The sequence below is a fragment of the Stegostoma tigrinum genome, chromosome 12 (genome assembly GCF_030684315.1).
Source record: "Stegostoma tigrinum isolate sSteTig4 chromosome 12, sSteTig4.hap1, whole genome shotgun sequence".
NCBI lineage: Eukaryota > Metazoa > Chordata > Chondrichthyes > Orectolobiformes > Stegostomatidae > Stegostoma > Stegostoma tigrinum.
Genome location: NC_081365.1, coordinates 53029485 through 53046185, shown reverse-complemented (window position 1 = coordinate 53046185; position 16701 = coordinate 53029485). Strand labels below are relative to the sequence as shown.

The following is a 16701-nucleotide window of genomic DNA, read 5'->3' as shown; positions in this document are numbered from 1 at the left end:
TCCAAATTGATTTCTTTTTCCCTCTCTCACTTTCATAGTTATAGCACCTTTTAGAAAGATACCATCCTGGATTGAGAAACTTGCATATGAATATTTGTTTTTATGTCATGTGCTGCTAAAGGGAGCTCAGCTCAGCATAACATTCACTACTCTGTTTGACCTTTCTTTCTCCTCCTATGCTACGGCCTTCACTAGCTGTGAACTCCAAATGGCCTGGCAATATTTGGTAATCTGTTCAAGTTTATGCTCCCACTTCATGCTGCTAAACGGGAGATTTCCAGTGACCTTGCCTTTCATCTCATTCTGAAAGGTCATGAGCAAAGGCTCTTTAATCCTGTGAAGCATTAATTCCAGTAATGCATTTGGATTTTTAATTGTTGCAATAATTTAATTTTTCTTTCCATCCTTAAAGTTACAAATGTTCAGATTGGCCCATGTTTCTCAATATTTTAGTGATCAGTTTAATAATGACTTTTCTTGAGCGAAAGGAATGGGAGAGCAGGTGACCACTGTTTTTCCAGCAACTTCTGTTTTTATTCCTGATTTAGAGCCTCCGCAGTTCTTTCGGTAACAACCGTGGTTTGAGTTATTTCAAGACACTGTAGTTTTTTTAAAAAAACTTGTGAAATTATTAATGCTAAAACTTAGCGTAATATGTTGGGCGAGGAATTATTTGGATGTTGGGCCATTTTTATATCTTGATCATCTGGGATTCATTGTGAGCATCTCTAGGCTGAAGCCAGACTGTATTCCGGGAGCTCTGTGTGCATTCTCCTGGAAATTTCAAACACTATGGAAATAATGTTTTAAGATTAGATTATCCATTTTTGACATGAAGTATAAGTCTTGAATGATCTAAGAGCTCCATAATGTGATTAAAAATATCATAAAAAGAAAATAAATTTTGTTGATATTTGTTTTTGTTGACATTTTGATCGCTTATCTCGCTTTATCTTTTGTTGTGACAATTATTTAGTCTCAGTTAGAAGTCACCATTTTACTTACACATTCTCCCAAGGCCTGTTTTTATGGTGATGATAGCACTTTTTCAGAGCTGAATGCTCAGGTAGGGAAGTACGTTGATAAAAGCATGAAATAACATCACAAATATAAAATTGTAAAATGTAGGTGTGATCTAGGAGCTTATATATGTCTTATTGCTGCTGCAACACCGTGTTTGTCTGGGGAACACTTGAAGGACATTTGATATTTCGCTGCTTGACAGAGTTTATCCGATAAATGAAGAACTTAATGTCAATATATCAAGGGTTATATGCAGTCTTTTGCCAAAGATTTGTTGTGATTACTCTCTGAACTGCAATTGAATGCTTGCTCACAAATAAGTTTTTGATTTCTTGTGGTTAAAGCAGGCGGTCGCACATTGGGTTGTCTTTTTCTTAGTTATGAAAATAGTTATATTTTCACTGAGTTTGTGGAGATGAGTGCAAAAATCCTTGTACACAATATTTATGTAAAGAAGAGGCAAATGAAATCTCTCTCCATTACAGTATGGAAATGTTGGGATTAAAAAATGCAAATGATGGAAATACATAGCAGGCCAGGCAGGATCTGTGGAGAGAGAGGCAGAGTTATTATTTCAAATTACACTTAATGGTAAGTGTTGCTGAACACGGACACTTTGGAGAGCAGGTTCATTGTTCCTTGAAAATGAGTTGCAGGTAGATGGGATATTGAAGAAGGCATTTGGTATGCTTGCCTTTATTGGTCAATACATAGAGTTGTGGCTGTACAGGACATTGGTTAGACCACTATTGGAATACTGCATGCAATTTTGGTTTCCCTGCTATAGGAAGGATGTTGTGAAACTTGAAAGGTTCCAGAAAAGATTTACGAGGATGTTGCCAGGTTGGAGGGTTTGAGCTATAGGGCGAGGCTGAATATGGTGTAGCTATTTTCCCTGGAACGTCGGAGGCTGAGGCATGACCTTTATAGAGGTTTATAAAATCATGACCGGCCTCGACAATGTGAGCAGCCAAGGTCTTTTCTCTGGGATGGAGGAGTCCAAAACTAGAGGGCATAGGGTTAAGGAGAGGGGGGGAAAGATTTAAAAGTGACTAAGTGGCAACTTTTTCATACAGAGGGTGGTGTATGGATCAAGCTACCAGAGGAGGTGATGGAAGTTAGTACAATTACAACATTTAGAAAGCATCTGGATGGGTATATGACCCGGAAAGATTTAGACTGACATAGACCGAATGCAGGCAAATGGAACTAGATTAATTTGGGATATTTGGTTGGTATGGATGAGTTGGACCAAAAGGTCTGTGTCTGTGCTGTACATTTCCATGACTCTGACTCTAAGTTGATGATCTTTCATCAAAACTGGGAAAAGTTAGAGATGTAATAAGTTTTGAGCAAGCGGAGTGTGTGTGTGCCAAGATCAAAGGATGGTCTGTAATAGGGTGGACACAAGCACAAGATGAGAGGGAAGAAATCATGAACAATGAAAATGGTGAGAGTCCACAGAGATTCTGTCAGGCAGAAGAGCAAATCTTCAAGCTAGACATTCCTGGATGTGGAATGGAAGTGAATTAGATATTAATCAGAATGTAGAATGGTACAGATGCTTGAAATCTGAATTTAAAACAGAATAATCCTGAAAATATTCAGACACATGCTGCATTATCCATTGAATATTTCAGCATTTTCTGTTCTTATTTCAGGCTTCCAGTATCTCCAGCACTCAGATTATTGATGGAAAAATGGAATCTGTTACATATCCAACCCGAATCGGGTAGCCAGAACTTGCACCAAGCATTGTGTTTTAAAATGAGGAATTGCTGCCCAAAAACATGAATACAATGTACATACAGCGTTGAGAAAGAAGCACCACTGCTAGCCCACCTCCTTTCGTGCAGAGTATGATTTTAATGACAAGTACATTCAGTATCAGTATACTCGGCATTTTACAAATTCTTTCACTTCTGAATTGTGTTTGAAGCTGGACCATATCAGCTGATACAGCAGATGTTATGTTTATTTTGCTGTCAGAAGGTAACTGTTGCTATTTTAGTTAGAAATCATCTAATCTGTTGACAGAGACTTGCTGACCCAATGCAGTGCCAATTGTGGGATAAAGTTGTCAGTGCTGTTGTTGGTGTGGTGAAGCACATCTTCTCAGGTTCAGTGTTAGATCTCTGAATGTGTCAAGACACAGCTGAGAGTCCAATTAAATATTAAGGGAAGGATTTGTAGTGTCTGAATTGGACAGCTTGTCAATGCAATAGAAAATAAAGGCTGGTAAAATATTGAAGTCCTGCCACTAAATCTTACGAGCATCTTGTATAAAACCTCATATCATTGAGTCACAATATACATATGGATGAGGACAGCTTTTTGACTGAATGTAACTCATCTATCCACTGGAAACCCGATCCTCCTTCAGAACACATTATAGTCACAGCTTCTAATCTTCATAGCTTTGGAAGTGGGGCCAGAGGAATTTGGGTGTACAGATAGTATACAGCCTTCACAACCAAAGGGAGTGGTCAGTTACAGCCTAGTGGGTCAAACATTGGTTCAACTGAGAAATGTTTGGAAATATGAATGCAATGTACTTGGAAAGGCACAGGTGGAAATTTGAAAACCAAGCAGTTTATGGCAGCAATGATATTTGAAGAACTGGATTGAATAATTTGACAAAGTAATGGAGAGGAAGGATGATCATGCAGTTGATGTGGTCTCAATGGCTTTTCAAAACAAATCTGAAGAAGTACCTCTTGGTAGATTTGTCATCAAAATTGAAGTCCATAAAGAAAACAAAGGGAGATGTCTGTATGACTACAAAATTGGTTAGGGGACCCATAGCAAAGAAAGAAATGTTGGTTGTTTTAAGGCTGGAAGGAAGTGTGCACTAGTGTCTTACAGTGATTGGTGTTCAGACCACTGTTGTCCTTTTTATGTTTTAAGACATGGATGGCACAAAACTTGGAAATATGGCAAATATAGGAGGTTAGGAACAGACTTTGCCAGGATGAGGATTTCGAAATGTACAGACATAAATGTAATGAAATATAATGCAGAGATGGGATAACAAATTGGTATTAAGAATGGGGAAATGCAATCTAAGTTAAATGGGACAGTTTTAAAAAGGGTACAAGAAAGGAAGGACGTCAGTTTATAGGGGCAAAAATTTTTGAAGGTGGCAGAACAAGTTGAGATGGCTGGTACAAAGGCAGATGGAGATAGCAAGAACTGCAGATGCTGGAGTCAGAGTCAATCCAGTGTGGAGCTGGAGGAACACAACAGGTCAGGCAGCATCAGAGCAGCAAGGGAGCCAATGTTTTGGGTTGGGACCCTTCACCCGGACTGGGGAGGGGGAAGGAGCTGGGAAATAGAGAGAGGAGGGGTAGGGCTGGGGGAAGGTAGGTGGGATAGTGGTAGGTGGATTGCACGAACGGGGTGGTGGGGATTGGTCGGTGGGAATGGTGGGGTTGATAGGTGGGAAAGAAAATAGACAGGCTGTGTCAGGCCAAGGAGGCAGGGTTGAGGCCGGGGCCAGGGAGATTTTGAAACTGGTGAATTATATGTTCAGGCCATCATGCTGATGGCTCCCGAGGTAGAATATGAAGTGTCGTTCTTCCAGTTTGCGTGCAGCATCTTTGTGGCACTGGAGGAGGGCCAGGATGAGCATGTTACCAAGGGAGAATTAAAATGGTTGGCAACTGGAAGGTGGTGTTGATTATAGTATACAGAGCATAGATGCTTCGTGAATTGATCTCGCCGATTTAGAGTAGGCCACATTGATGGACCAGGTAGGAGGATGTACAGATGTCTCCCGTCAGATATGAAAAGTTTGTCTGGGGCCTTGGATGGAGGTGAGAGGGGAGGCATAAGGGTAGGTGTAGCACCTCCTGCGGTTTCAGGGAAAGGTGCGTGCTGGGTGTGGTGGGGTTGGTAGGGAGTGTGGAATGGATGAGGGAGTGGTGGAGTAAGCAGTCCCTAAGAGATGCAGATTGGGGTGGGGAGGGAAATATCTCTTCGGTGGGGTTGGACTGCAGGTGCCAAAAGTGGCAGAGGATGATACGGTGGTTGGTGGGTGGTATATAAGGACCAGCGCGACTCTATTATTGTTGGAGGGAGGTGGTTTGAGGGCAGTAGTGTGGGAACTGCAAGAGATGTGGTGGAGGAGATTTTTGATCAATGGAGGGTTGGGGGCGGGGGGCGCGGGGAGTGGGGTGGATTTTGCGGTCATTGAGATGAGAGGACATGTCCAGGAGTGGAATGCTCCACCTTGGGAGTTGGAACAGATGTGGCAGAGGTGAAGGAATTGGGAGTAAGGGAACTCATTCTTGCAGGAGGGTGGTTGAAAGGAGATGTAGTCAAAGTAGCTGAGGGAGTCAGTGGGTTTGAAGTAGATCATAGAAATCCCTACAGTGTGGACACGGGCCTTTCGGCCCAACAAGTCCACACCGAACCTCAGCGTCCCACTCAGACTCATCCCCGCCACCCCCCCCCCACCCCCCCCCCCCCCCACCCCCCATAACCCACCTAATCTAAATATCCTATGGGCAATTTAGCATGGCCAATTCACCTAACCCGCACATCTTTGGACTACGGGAGGAAACCGGAGTACCCTGAGGAAACCCACGCAGGCATGGGGAGAATGTGCAAACTCCACACAGACAGTCGCCTGAGGCTGAAATCGAACCCGGGTCCCTGGCGCTGTGAGGCTGCAGTGCTAACCACTGAGCCACATGCTGCCTGAAATGGCGGTGCTGAGACAGTTACCTGGAGATGGTGACAGAGAAGCCCAGGAAGGGGAGGGGGGTGGTATTGGAGATGGTCCAGGTAAATTTGAGGTTGGGATGAAACTGTTCAAGCTTCTCATGGGAGCATGAGGCAGCACTGATACAGTAGTCATTGTAGCGGAGGAAGAGGTGAGGGATGGTGCTAGTGTAAATAGGCAGCAAGATTTCCCAGACGATGGAGACCGTTTTGATTAAGCGGTGACCCACCCCCAAACCCCTGGCAAATATTATTGAAGTATTCGAATCCCTCCCCAGTGTTTCTTTGGCTTTTGGCAACAGTGGGAAGCTAACTGAGGCTAACAGTGCGGTGTCAATGATCCAGCCTTTTTTAAGATTGTGTGACATTTTTCTAAGGCATACTAGAGATCCACGACATCTGGATGTGAGTTTGCTCGCTGAGCTGGAAGGTTAGTTTCCAGACGTTTCGTCACTTTTTTTATTTGAAAAAATATACTTTATTCATAAGATGTACAAAACATAAAACATATTTATACACCTACCCGGTCATGCAAGCCGCTCTGGGTTACCCAGGGGGTACATACACCAACTAAAAGAAAAAAAAACAAACAAAGAAGAAAAAAAAAGCAAAGAAAATACCTCGGCAGTCGTCACCCCGCACAGTCCCAGTTGGCCCCCTGACCAGTTGGGGAAGGCGCCAGCTTGGCCCAGTTACCAGGTAGGGCCCTTTTTTCTATTCTGGACGAGGGGTTTCATACTGTGGTCTTTACCCACCGTGCCTTGGCGGCGGATGCCCCAAGCTTTAGCACGTCCCTCAGCACGTAGTCCTGGAGCTTGGAGTGCGCCAATCTGCAACATTCGGTCGGGGTCAGTTCTTTCAGCTGGCAGACCAGCAAGTTGCGGGCAGACCAAAGAGCGTCTTTCACCACATGGATGGACCTCCAGGTGCAGTTGATGTTGGTCTCGGTGTGCGTCCCCGGAAACAGCCCGTAGAGCACGGAGTCCCGCGTCACAGAGCTGCTCGGGACGAACTTCGACAAATACCACTGAATCCCCCTCCAGACATCCTGTGCATAGGCACACTCCAGAAGGAAGTGATCGACAGTCTCGTCCCCCCTGCAGCAAACTTGAGGGCAGCGTGCGGTGGCGCAGAGATTCTGGGCATGCATAAAGGATCTCACTGGCAGAGCCCCTCTCACCACCAGCCAAGCAATGTCCTTGTGCTTGTTTGAAAGTTCTGGCGATGAGGCATTATGCCAAACGACTTTGGCAGTCTGCGTGGGGAACCACACGACGGGATCCAGCTTCTCCTTTTCCCGAAGGGTCTCGAGGATACCACGTGCTGACCACTGCTTGACGGCCTTGTGGTCAAAGGTGTTTCCCTTTTAAAATTTCTCCACGAAGGACAGGTGGTACGGAACGGTCCAACTACTCGGAGCGTTCCGCGGCAACGAGGCCAGGCCCGTCCTTCGCAACACCGGGGACAGGTAGAACCTCAGTAAGTAGTGACACTTGGTGTTTGCACACTGAGGATCTACGCACAGCTTGATGCAGCCGCACACAAAGGTAGCCGTCAGGGTGAGGGTGGCGTTCGGTACATCCTTTCCCCCATTTTCCAGATCTTTGTACGTGGTGTCCCTGCGGACCCGGTCCATCCTCGACCCCCAAATGAAGTGGAAGATGGCCCGGGTGACCGCAGTGGCGCTGGTCCAGGGAATAGGCCAGGCCTGCGCCACATACAACAGTACCGAAAGCCCCTCGCACCTGACAACCAGGTTCTTACCCGCGATGGAGAGGGACCGGAGCGTCCACCTGCCCAGCTTCTGCTTCAGTTTGGTGATACGCTCCTCCCAAGTCTTAGTGCACGCCCCAGCTCCACCGAACCAAACACCCAGCACCTTCAGGTAGTCTGTCCTGACGGTGAAGGGGATGAAGGAGCGGTCGTCCCAGTTCCTGAAGAACATGACCTCGCTCTTACCCCTATTGACTTTGGCACCCGAGGCAAGTTCAAACTGGCCGCAGATGTCCAACAGCCTACTCACCGACCGACGATTGGTGCAGAAGACAGCGACATCGTCCATGTACAGGGAGGTCTTGACCTGAAGGCCTCCGCTGCCTGGGATAGTCACGCCCTTCAGGCTCACGTCCTTCCTGATGGATGCGGCGAAGGCCTCCACACAGCACACGAACAAGGCAGGTGAGATTGGGCAGCCCTGCCTGACTCCAGATCTAACAGGAAAACTGTCTGATTCCCACCCGTTGTTCGAGACTGCGCTAACGATGTTGGCGTAGAGCAGCCGGATCCAATTGCGGATGCCCTCCCCGAACCCCAATTTGGAGAGGACGTCCATCATGTAAGCATGAGAGACCCTGTCGAAGGCCTTCTCCTGGTCCAGGCTGACGAGGCAGGTGTCCACCCGCCTGTCCTGCAAGTAGGAGATCGTATCCCTGATGAGCGCGAGGCTCTCAGCGATCTTCCTGCCCGGCACAGCACAGGTTTGGTCAGGGTGAATCACCGACTCCAGGACAGACCTGACCCGGTTGGCTATGACCTTGGCCAGGATTTTGTAGTCCACGTTCAATAGTGAAATGGGACGCCAATTCTTAATTTCTTCCCTCTCCCCCTTCCTCTTGTAAATGAGGGTGATGATGCCCTTCCTCATGGACTTGCACATTTCCCCTGCCCGAAGCGCACTATCGTACACCTCCAGCAGGTCCTGGCCGACCAGGTCCCACAGAGCGGAATACAGCTCGACTGGTAAGCCGTCGCTCCCGGGAGTCCTATTCCTCTCCAAGGACTTGAGGGCTCTGGTCAGCTCGTCCAGGGATATCGGCCGGTCCAGCCACTCCCTCGTGCCGTTGTCTAAGACCTCCTTGATAGACGACAGGAACGACTCAGATGCCGTGCTGTCCGTGGGCTTCGTGTCGTACGGTCCGGCATAGAAGGATCTGCTGATCCTCAAAATGTCGGGAGAGACAATGTCACCGAGCCGTCGTCCTCCTTCAGCCGGCTCAGCACAGAGCTCTCTTTGTGCACCTTCTCAGAAAAAACGCGAGCACGTCTCGTCCTGCTCCACGGAGCGGACCCTGGACCGGAAGATTATCCTGGAGGCCTCCGCGGCAAAGAGCGAGGCTTGCTGGCCCCTCACCTCTCTGAGGTCCTCCGTGACATCGACCCCCATCAACTGCAGAAGGAGCAGGTTCTGCACCCTTTTCTGGAGTCGCGACAGCTTTCCCTGCCTCTCTCTCGCCTTCCAAACACCCTTGAGGACAAAGAACCTCTTGATGTTCTCCTTCACTGTCTCCCACCAGTTGCCCAGAGACTGAGGGGTTTCACGGTTCTCCAACTGGCGTACTCCCTCTTAAGCTCCTCGACGTTCTCTGGGGTCAACAGAGTCGTGTTGAGCTTCCATGTCCCCTTGCCGGCCGGCTGGTCGTCCTGTCAGTGACAGTCGTCCAGCAGGAGGCAGTGGTCAGAGAAGAACACTGGCTCGATGCCGGTGGACCTGACCGAGAACGTCCGTGACACAAACAGGAAGTCTGTCCTTGAGCGGATAGACCCGTCTGGCCGCGACCAGGTGTACCTCCGCTGCGCTCCGTCTGCAGGGGTGCTGAAGACGTCGAGCAGCTTGGCGTCCTTCACCGTGCCCATCAGGAATCTGGACGTGACGTCCAGTTGACTCCCCCCACCCGCTGTTCCCCCGCCGGATCTTCCATCTGCATCGATGATGCAGTTGAAGTCTCCGCCTAGGATGACCGGCCTGGACGTAGCCAGCAGGGGTGGAAGCCGCTGCAGGACGGCCAACCGCTCATTCCATACCGCTGGGGCGTACACGTTGATCAGCCTCAGGGGAGCGTTCCTGTAGGCGACATCAGCCACTAGGAGGCGCCCCCCCACCACCTCCTGAACTTGAGAGATAGTGAAGTCGCGCCCCCGCAGCAGAATAGCCAGGCCCGAGGAGCGACAGTCGTTACCCCCCGACCAGATCGAAGGCCCACAGGTCCAGGCGCCGGACCATTTCCCGTACCTGCTGAGGTGCGGTATCCTGCACTCCTGCAGAAACAGGAGGTCCACCCTGACAGTGGTCAGGTAGGCCAACGTGGATACACATTTCGCGGTTGACTTAACACTGCGCACATTAATGCTCGCAACTCGTACCCCCATTGTGGGCAGTGACCGCAGTACCATCCCCAAGTCCAAGGTCCAGCCCCTCCATCTGTCCCTTCATGCCCCTTGCCTGGGCCAACTGCTGGACGCTCTCCGGGCTCAGGAAACCGTCCGTGCTGCCTTCCGGGTGGCATCCCACCGTCAGGGGTGCGGAGGCAGGAGAGTCTGGCTCCGGGCCAGGCTGGGGACGTGCTGTTTCCTCCTTCCCGCCTGGAAGTTCTGGGCAGCCCTCCAGTGCCCCAGCAGCACTTGACTGGGTGTTGGAGGGAGCCTCAGGACGCCTCCCATCACCTGGAAGCGGAGTGCTTCTTTCCTTCTCCCTCGAGATCTTTAACTTCTGCTTCGGGCGACCCTCTCCGAATCCCCCTCGTCAGAGGAGCTCTTATAGCCCCCCTGTAGCTGCCTCTTCCCGCTTGATGGTTACGGTTCCTGGGCCCATTGATGCACCTTCCTCCTCGCTTTTCAGACCGTCGTCCACTCCCCTGGGTCGCCTGTCGCCGCCTCCATCGACTCCGGGTTGTCGGGGGGAGCGGAGCCTGGAGGGGCGCTTTGCTGGCCTCGGGCCCGTCCTGCGGGGCTGGGACCTCCTGCACGGCCTGGCCCTCCTGCACATTAGTGGGGTCCTTGCTGGGCCCTGGTGCCTTCCTCTCGTCCGGGGGCGCTGGCCCCGCATTGCCCCTGCCGGCAACCTGGGCGTAGGTGGTCCCCCACCGCGGGCATGCCCTATAGAGGTGGCCCGCTTCCCCGCATAGGTTGCAGCTTTTCTCTTGTGGGCAATCCTTTGCAAGGTGTCCCTCCTCCCTGCAGTTCCTGCAGATGGTGGCTTTGCAGTCGGCCGCCACGTGACCTGACCTACCACAGGCATGGCAGACTTTAGGTTGCCCTGCATAGGTCAGGTAGCCCTTGCTCCCGCCGATCGTGAAGCTGGACGGTGGGTGTACGACATTCCCGTCCGCGCCCATCCTCAGCGTCACCTTGACCTGCCTCTTACTGGTCCAGATGCCAAAGGGGTCCGTGATGTCAATTAGGTCCCCTTCCACCTTCACGTACCTTCCGAGGAAGGTCAGGACATCAACTGCTGGCACACGCGGGTTGTACATGTGGACAGTCACCATACGGCTCCTCTGCGCTGGCATCACAAACAGTGGGACAGCAGTCAATACAGAGAGGGGGCCCTCACCTCCTTTCTCCTTGAAAACCTCCGGGAAGCGTTCGCAAAGCTTGGCACTCCTGAAGGTTACATCGTAAAAACCTCCTCTGGGGAAATCCTGCAGGCAGTAAATGTCTGCAGCAGCGAACCCACAACAGTCCAACAGGACCCTCTTCATGAAGAAGGTGCGGTCCACAGGTGCACCTTCATCCACCTTCTTTACAGAAACATGGATGGTGTTCTGGACCCCCTGACCTGGGGCACGAGCACTTGCCGCAGCCATCGTTGCAGGTTGGCTGCTCCCCTGAACCAGCGTTAGGCCGAAGCCAGCATTAAGATCCACTGGTCGCAAGGGTGCACAGCCAACCCGACGTCCTCCTTTCACCTCCAACACAGCGCTCTCCCCCTCTCGGTCCACAAAAGAGTGGGTCTTTATTTTGTTCCAGATGTAAGCTGGTTCACTGAGCTTGAAGGTTTGTTCCCAGATGTTTTGTCACCATTCTAGGTTACATCAACAGTGAGCCTCCGATCAAGTGCTGGTGTTACGTTCGGCTTTCTATTTATCTGTTTAGGTTTCCTTGGGTTGGTGATACAATTTCCTGCATTGGTGATGTCATTTCCTGTTCTCTTTCTCAGAGGATGGTAGATGGGCTCCAAATCAATGTGTGTTGATGGAGTTCCGGTTGGAATGCCATGCTTCTAGGAATTCTCGTGCGTGTCTCTGTTTGGCTTGTCCTAGGATGGATATGTTGTCCCAATCAAAGTGGTGTCCTTCCTCATCTGTATGTAAGGATACTAGTGATAGTGGGTCATGTCGTTTTGTTTTAGTGTGTTGGTGGGTTTGTGGGCTACCCTAATGCCAAGAGGCAGCTCATGAACTTGAAAGACCCTATACAGGCAACAAGCAAAACGAACGTCATCTACAAAATACCTTGCAAGAACTGTGACAAAAACTACATTGGACAAACAGGCGGAAAGCTAGCCACCAGGATACATGAACATCAACTAGCCACAAAACGACATGACCCACTATCACTCGTATCCTTACACACAGATGAGGAAGGACACCACTTTGATTGGGACAACATATCCATCCTAGGACAAGCCAAACAGAGACATTCACTAGAAGTCCTAGAAGCATGGCATTCCAACCAGAACTCCATCAACAAACACATTGATTTGGAGCCAATCTACCATCCCCTGAGAAAAAGAACAGGAAATGACATCACCAACTCAGGAAATGACATCACCAACCTAAGGAAACCTCAACAGATAAATAGAAAGCAGGACATAACACCAACGCTTCGTCGGAGGCTCACTGATGTTACCTAGAATGGTGACGAAAGGTCTGAAAACTAACCTTCCAGCTCAGTGAGCAAACTCACATCCAGAACCTCAACCTGAGCTACAAATCTTCTCAAAACTCGCTATCCACTACATCTGCAATTCATCTTCTCATCAGAGGTGAGCACAGCAGGAGAATGGGCTACCATGGAATTGTTATGCAGTTATCTTTAAATTAACACGTGGACTTGTGGTTTCATGTCAAATTGTAAAATGAAGACCACCTGATAAATCTAGGTGTTTTAGATTTGTATACCAGCTCTAGAGTTCACTCTGTGCTTCAAGCTTGACACGACTGACCTGGCTGTGGTCTCAGCTCCAGTTTCCTGCAAATCTTGTACACCCGCTTAACTGCAATCCCCCAAATCCTTGACTCGCTTGTCCATTAGAAATGCACGTGACTCTATTGAATAAATAACAACACCCAGTCTCCACTATCCCTTGGGGGTAAAAGGCTTCCAAGTGCTCATAAGTCTCTGGAGGAGAAACAAAAACACTACCTCTGTCTTAAAATGAAAATCTCTTATTCTTGGACTAGACCCAGTAGTTTTGGCTCCTCCCTCTGTTATCCAATCTATTCAGTCTTAGAGTCATACACTGTGGAAACAGACCCAATGTTTGATTACTTCAATAAAATCAGCTTGCATTCTCCTAAACTCCAATGGGTGTAGGTCATGCCTGCTGAATGTTTCTTCACAAAATAACCTTTCTTGCCGGAAATGAATCAAACTAACCTCCTTCCAATGGCTACTAAAGCAATTGTCTTTGTTTATTCAAATGAGGAAACCAAAAATATTAGCAGTATTCCAGACGTGTTCTCACCAGTGCCCTTCTTCAGCTACAGTAAAGCTTCTGGACTTACACATTCCATTCCTTTTGCAATAATGAACAGCAATCACTCGAGTGAGTTTTGCTTGCATTATTGGTTAGTGGGAGGGCTTCCTGTACAATTAAGGCTGGTGGGTGGGCTACCAAAGCCATGGGTCCAATAGGAGACATTCTGGCTTGAAAGTAACTGCATTACTGCAGGTTTGGGGAGCTGAGGAGAGGATAGAATGTGTGCATCTTGAGCCACCCTCTCAGTGCTTCTAAAATGTTAAAAATGAAGATGCCATAACTCTGTACTGCTGTGAACAATGCACAGATTGTAGGAATGAGAGGAAACCTTTGAATCAGTCTGGAATGCTAACTGCTTTCCTCCATCTACCACTGGGAGGTCACTTGCAGGCAGATCCCATGCGAAGCTACAGTGCAAGGCCTACAGGCTGACGGGGAGCTTCCAGTTGTGCTCTGATCATTGATAAGCCATTATTACTTCCCTGCTTCGGAGACGATTATCCATTCCACCCTGATCTGACCTTTGTGACAATAGTTTAGTGGTTATGAGACAGCCGACAAATTTGCTGATCAGAGATAGATTTGTTACTCCCATGGTAGGGCCAGAGTTCTGCCGATGGCTTTACTTGATGTAACATCTGTGGTTTATCTTTTCTGTATCAGTTAATTCCTTGGGAAGCCATTGAGATCCGTAATCAATCACCTCATTGAAAGGAAAAGTGTATTGTGGAATGATGTTCAATATTTTTGAAACTGTTAGGATTCTTAGACCGGTTTCTTATTTGAGAATTTAATACACAGTTCCACACCATAAAAGTACCTAAAAGCCATGGAGTTATACAGCATGGAAACAGACCCTTCAGTCCAACTTGTCCACGCCAACCAGACATCCCAATCTGATCTAGTCCCATTTCCTAGCACTTAGCCCGTATCCCTCTAAACCTTTCCTATTTATGGGCCCGTCCAGATGCCTTTTAAATGTTTTATTTGTACCAGCTCCCACCTCTTCCTATACCAGCTCATTTCATTCGAGCACCACCTTCTGATTGAAAAAGTTACCCCTCAGATCCCTTTAAAATCTTGTCCCTCCCCTCTTAAATCTAGTTTGGGATCTCCTACCCTGGGAAAATTACCTTGGCCGTTCACCTCATCCGTGCCCCTCATGACTTTACAAACCTCTGTACGGTCACCCCTCAACCTCTGCTGCAGGGAAAATAGCCCCAGTCTATTTGCCCTCTCCCAATAGCTCAAACCCTCCAGTCCCAGCAACATTGTTGTAAATCATTCCTGTACCATCTCAAGTTTAACAACATCCTTCCTGTAGAAGGGTGACCAGAATTGAAGGCAGTGTTCTAAAATATTCTCACCAAACGTCATCTTCACCATGTGGTCTACTTGTGACTCCACTTTCAAGGAGCAATGCAGCTGCACCACTAAGTGGTTTTGTTTGGCAACACTCCCCAGAGCCTTACCATTAATTGTGCAAAGGTAAAATCAGAAGTCAAGGTGTCTGTACTTGACTGAGCCCCTAGCCTGTGTAAATTGAAGACTGTTATGTATGAATTGTGCTACTTTTTCTGGAAAAAAAGACATGATTGGAGCGTCATACAGCATTATAGAACTTGGAATGGTGATTACTGTCACTAACTTGAGATTCAGATGTAATGCGCGCATGTTTCTGGAAATTAATAATTTTTGTGTAAAATGAATGTAATTTACTTCTGTTTGTCTAACAGTTTTGTGGCATTCCTCACTGAAGTTAAACAAGTTGAAGAGCTGCTCAATACTGTTTCTCCCCCATAAGACCTGTTTGCTCCTGTATTCTCGTTGGTTTAAATTGGGAGTTGCATTTTACTGATGCTCTAACCATGCTACTTAAGCCTGATGTTTTGTATTCTCTTCTTTCAGTGCCACCTGCTATCCCATCGTGTAGACTTCAAGGAACTGTTGATGCTGGACATGATGTCACACTCACTTGTAATTCGAAAGAAGCTATCCCCATCCCAGCGTATTCCTGGGAAAAACTGGATTCTTTTGATAAATTACCACCAATGTCAGTCCAGGGTAATGTACATGGATATCAGTATTTACCACGTTAGATCTTTTCGCTTTGATTTTTTTTTGTACTGTTGTGAGTCTGAATCTTTTTTTAAAAAGGATAGTTGGTCTTGTGGCTTTGTAGATGCTAAATGAACAATTTCTTGCTGTATGTCTTAAAATCTGATTTTTCATTTCAATTAAAGGGATAACACTGTCAGACATAGAGAAGTCTGGTTCTCAAAGTCAAACTGCAATGTTACCTCATTATTGCTAGCTTATAGCAGTGGCTGATAGGAATCTATCAATTAAATCAATAGTGATGATGGTGCTTTCGTTGTAATTACCATGAAATACTTGTTTCACTTATATAAGGAGACCTAGAAACACTTCCACGGAGAAGTTTGTTTTTGAAATGCTGCATGGGAAATATTGATAAAAATAAATGCAATGTGTAAGTACAACAGTGGCATTGAACCATAAATTTTTGCAAATGCGAACAAGAGAAATGACAAGATTAATGTGAACGTCATGACTGGGGGAAATAAAGATCAGACGGCATTAATCAAAGGAATAGTGAAATAGATTGGTGTAAAATGCCAGGAGATTATAGGTAATAGTGATAGACCAGGATACTATGCTTAGGCAGGAATCATATAATGCAGCAGATATAGATTACAACATTGAGATGCTACATTGGCATGGGACATTGCTATTCACCTCTGCAGACCTCTCCATGCTTGCTGCTACGGATAACAAATGAAGAGAACTCCGGCAGTCTGCGGCCTTTTCTACAGTGGAAGTGGGTTTGCAAGCAGAACATTTATATCTTGAACGATTGCTGTCACCTCTGGCAGCACTGTGCTGAATGTTTGGTGAAAGAAAATGAACATTTTTATGAAAGCAGAATAATTCTGTGACAGTAGATGGGGCACCTAGAATTATGCCACCATTAGTGCAAGCCAAACATGAGGAATATAGAAACATTAGCAAGTTTGGAATGAGAAAAAAGGTCATTTGGCACATTGAGCCCACTCTTTGCAATGCATCATGTGCAATTCATGCTGTCATGGACTCAATACAACTTATTTAATCTCTTGGGGAAAAAGAAATAACTATAGAGAAAAGCAAAAGCGCAAAACTGTTTGAAATTTTCTTTCAAAGAATATCTGGTGAAATTGTATGATATTACCCTAATGTGTTACAATCTATAATATTCACCTGCCGTGTTTTATTGTTTGACAGTTTTATGGTGCTGGTTGCCTGAAGCCATGATGCAGCATAGAATATTTGGTCTCCTATATTAATGGTTATTCTAATTGCCTGTTTGGAAACCTGTTACTTATCCCTTGCCTATTCAAATATCTTAATTTAAATTATGTTAGGGGAAATTGTTGTTTTAGGAAGAAAAAATGTTTGACAGACCTGTGTAATTT

At 47.2% G+C, this 16701-nt stretch overlaps 1 protein-coding gene across 5 annotated transcripts in view; it reads left to right on the top strand.

Annotated features, from left to right (window-relative positions):
• igsf11 (immunoglobulin superfamily member 11) overlaps window positions 1-16701 on the top strand; it is a 280353-nt gene that overhangs the window by 240476 nt on the left and 23176 nt on the right. For all 5 annotated transcript variants that reach the window (XM_048540501.2, XM_048540500.2, XM_059650329.1 and 2 more), the window contains one exon: window positions 15137-15292. In XM_048540501.2, coding sequence (XP_048396458.1) covers window positions 15137-15292 — 156 coding nt within the window. The remainder of the gene's footprint in view (window positions 1-15136; window positions 15293-16701) is intronic.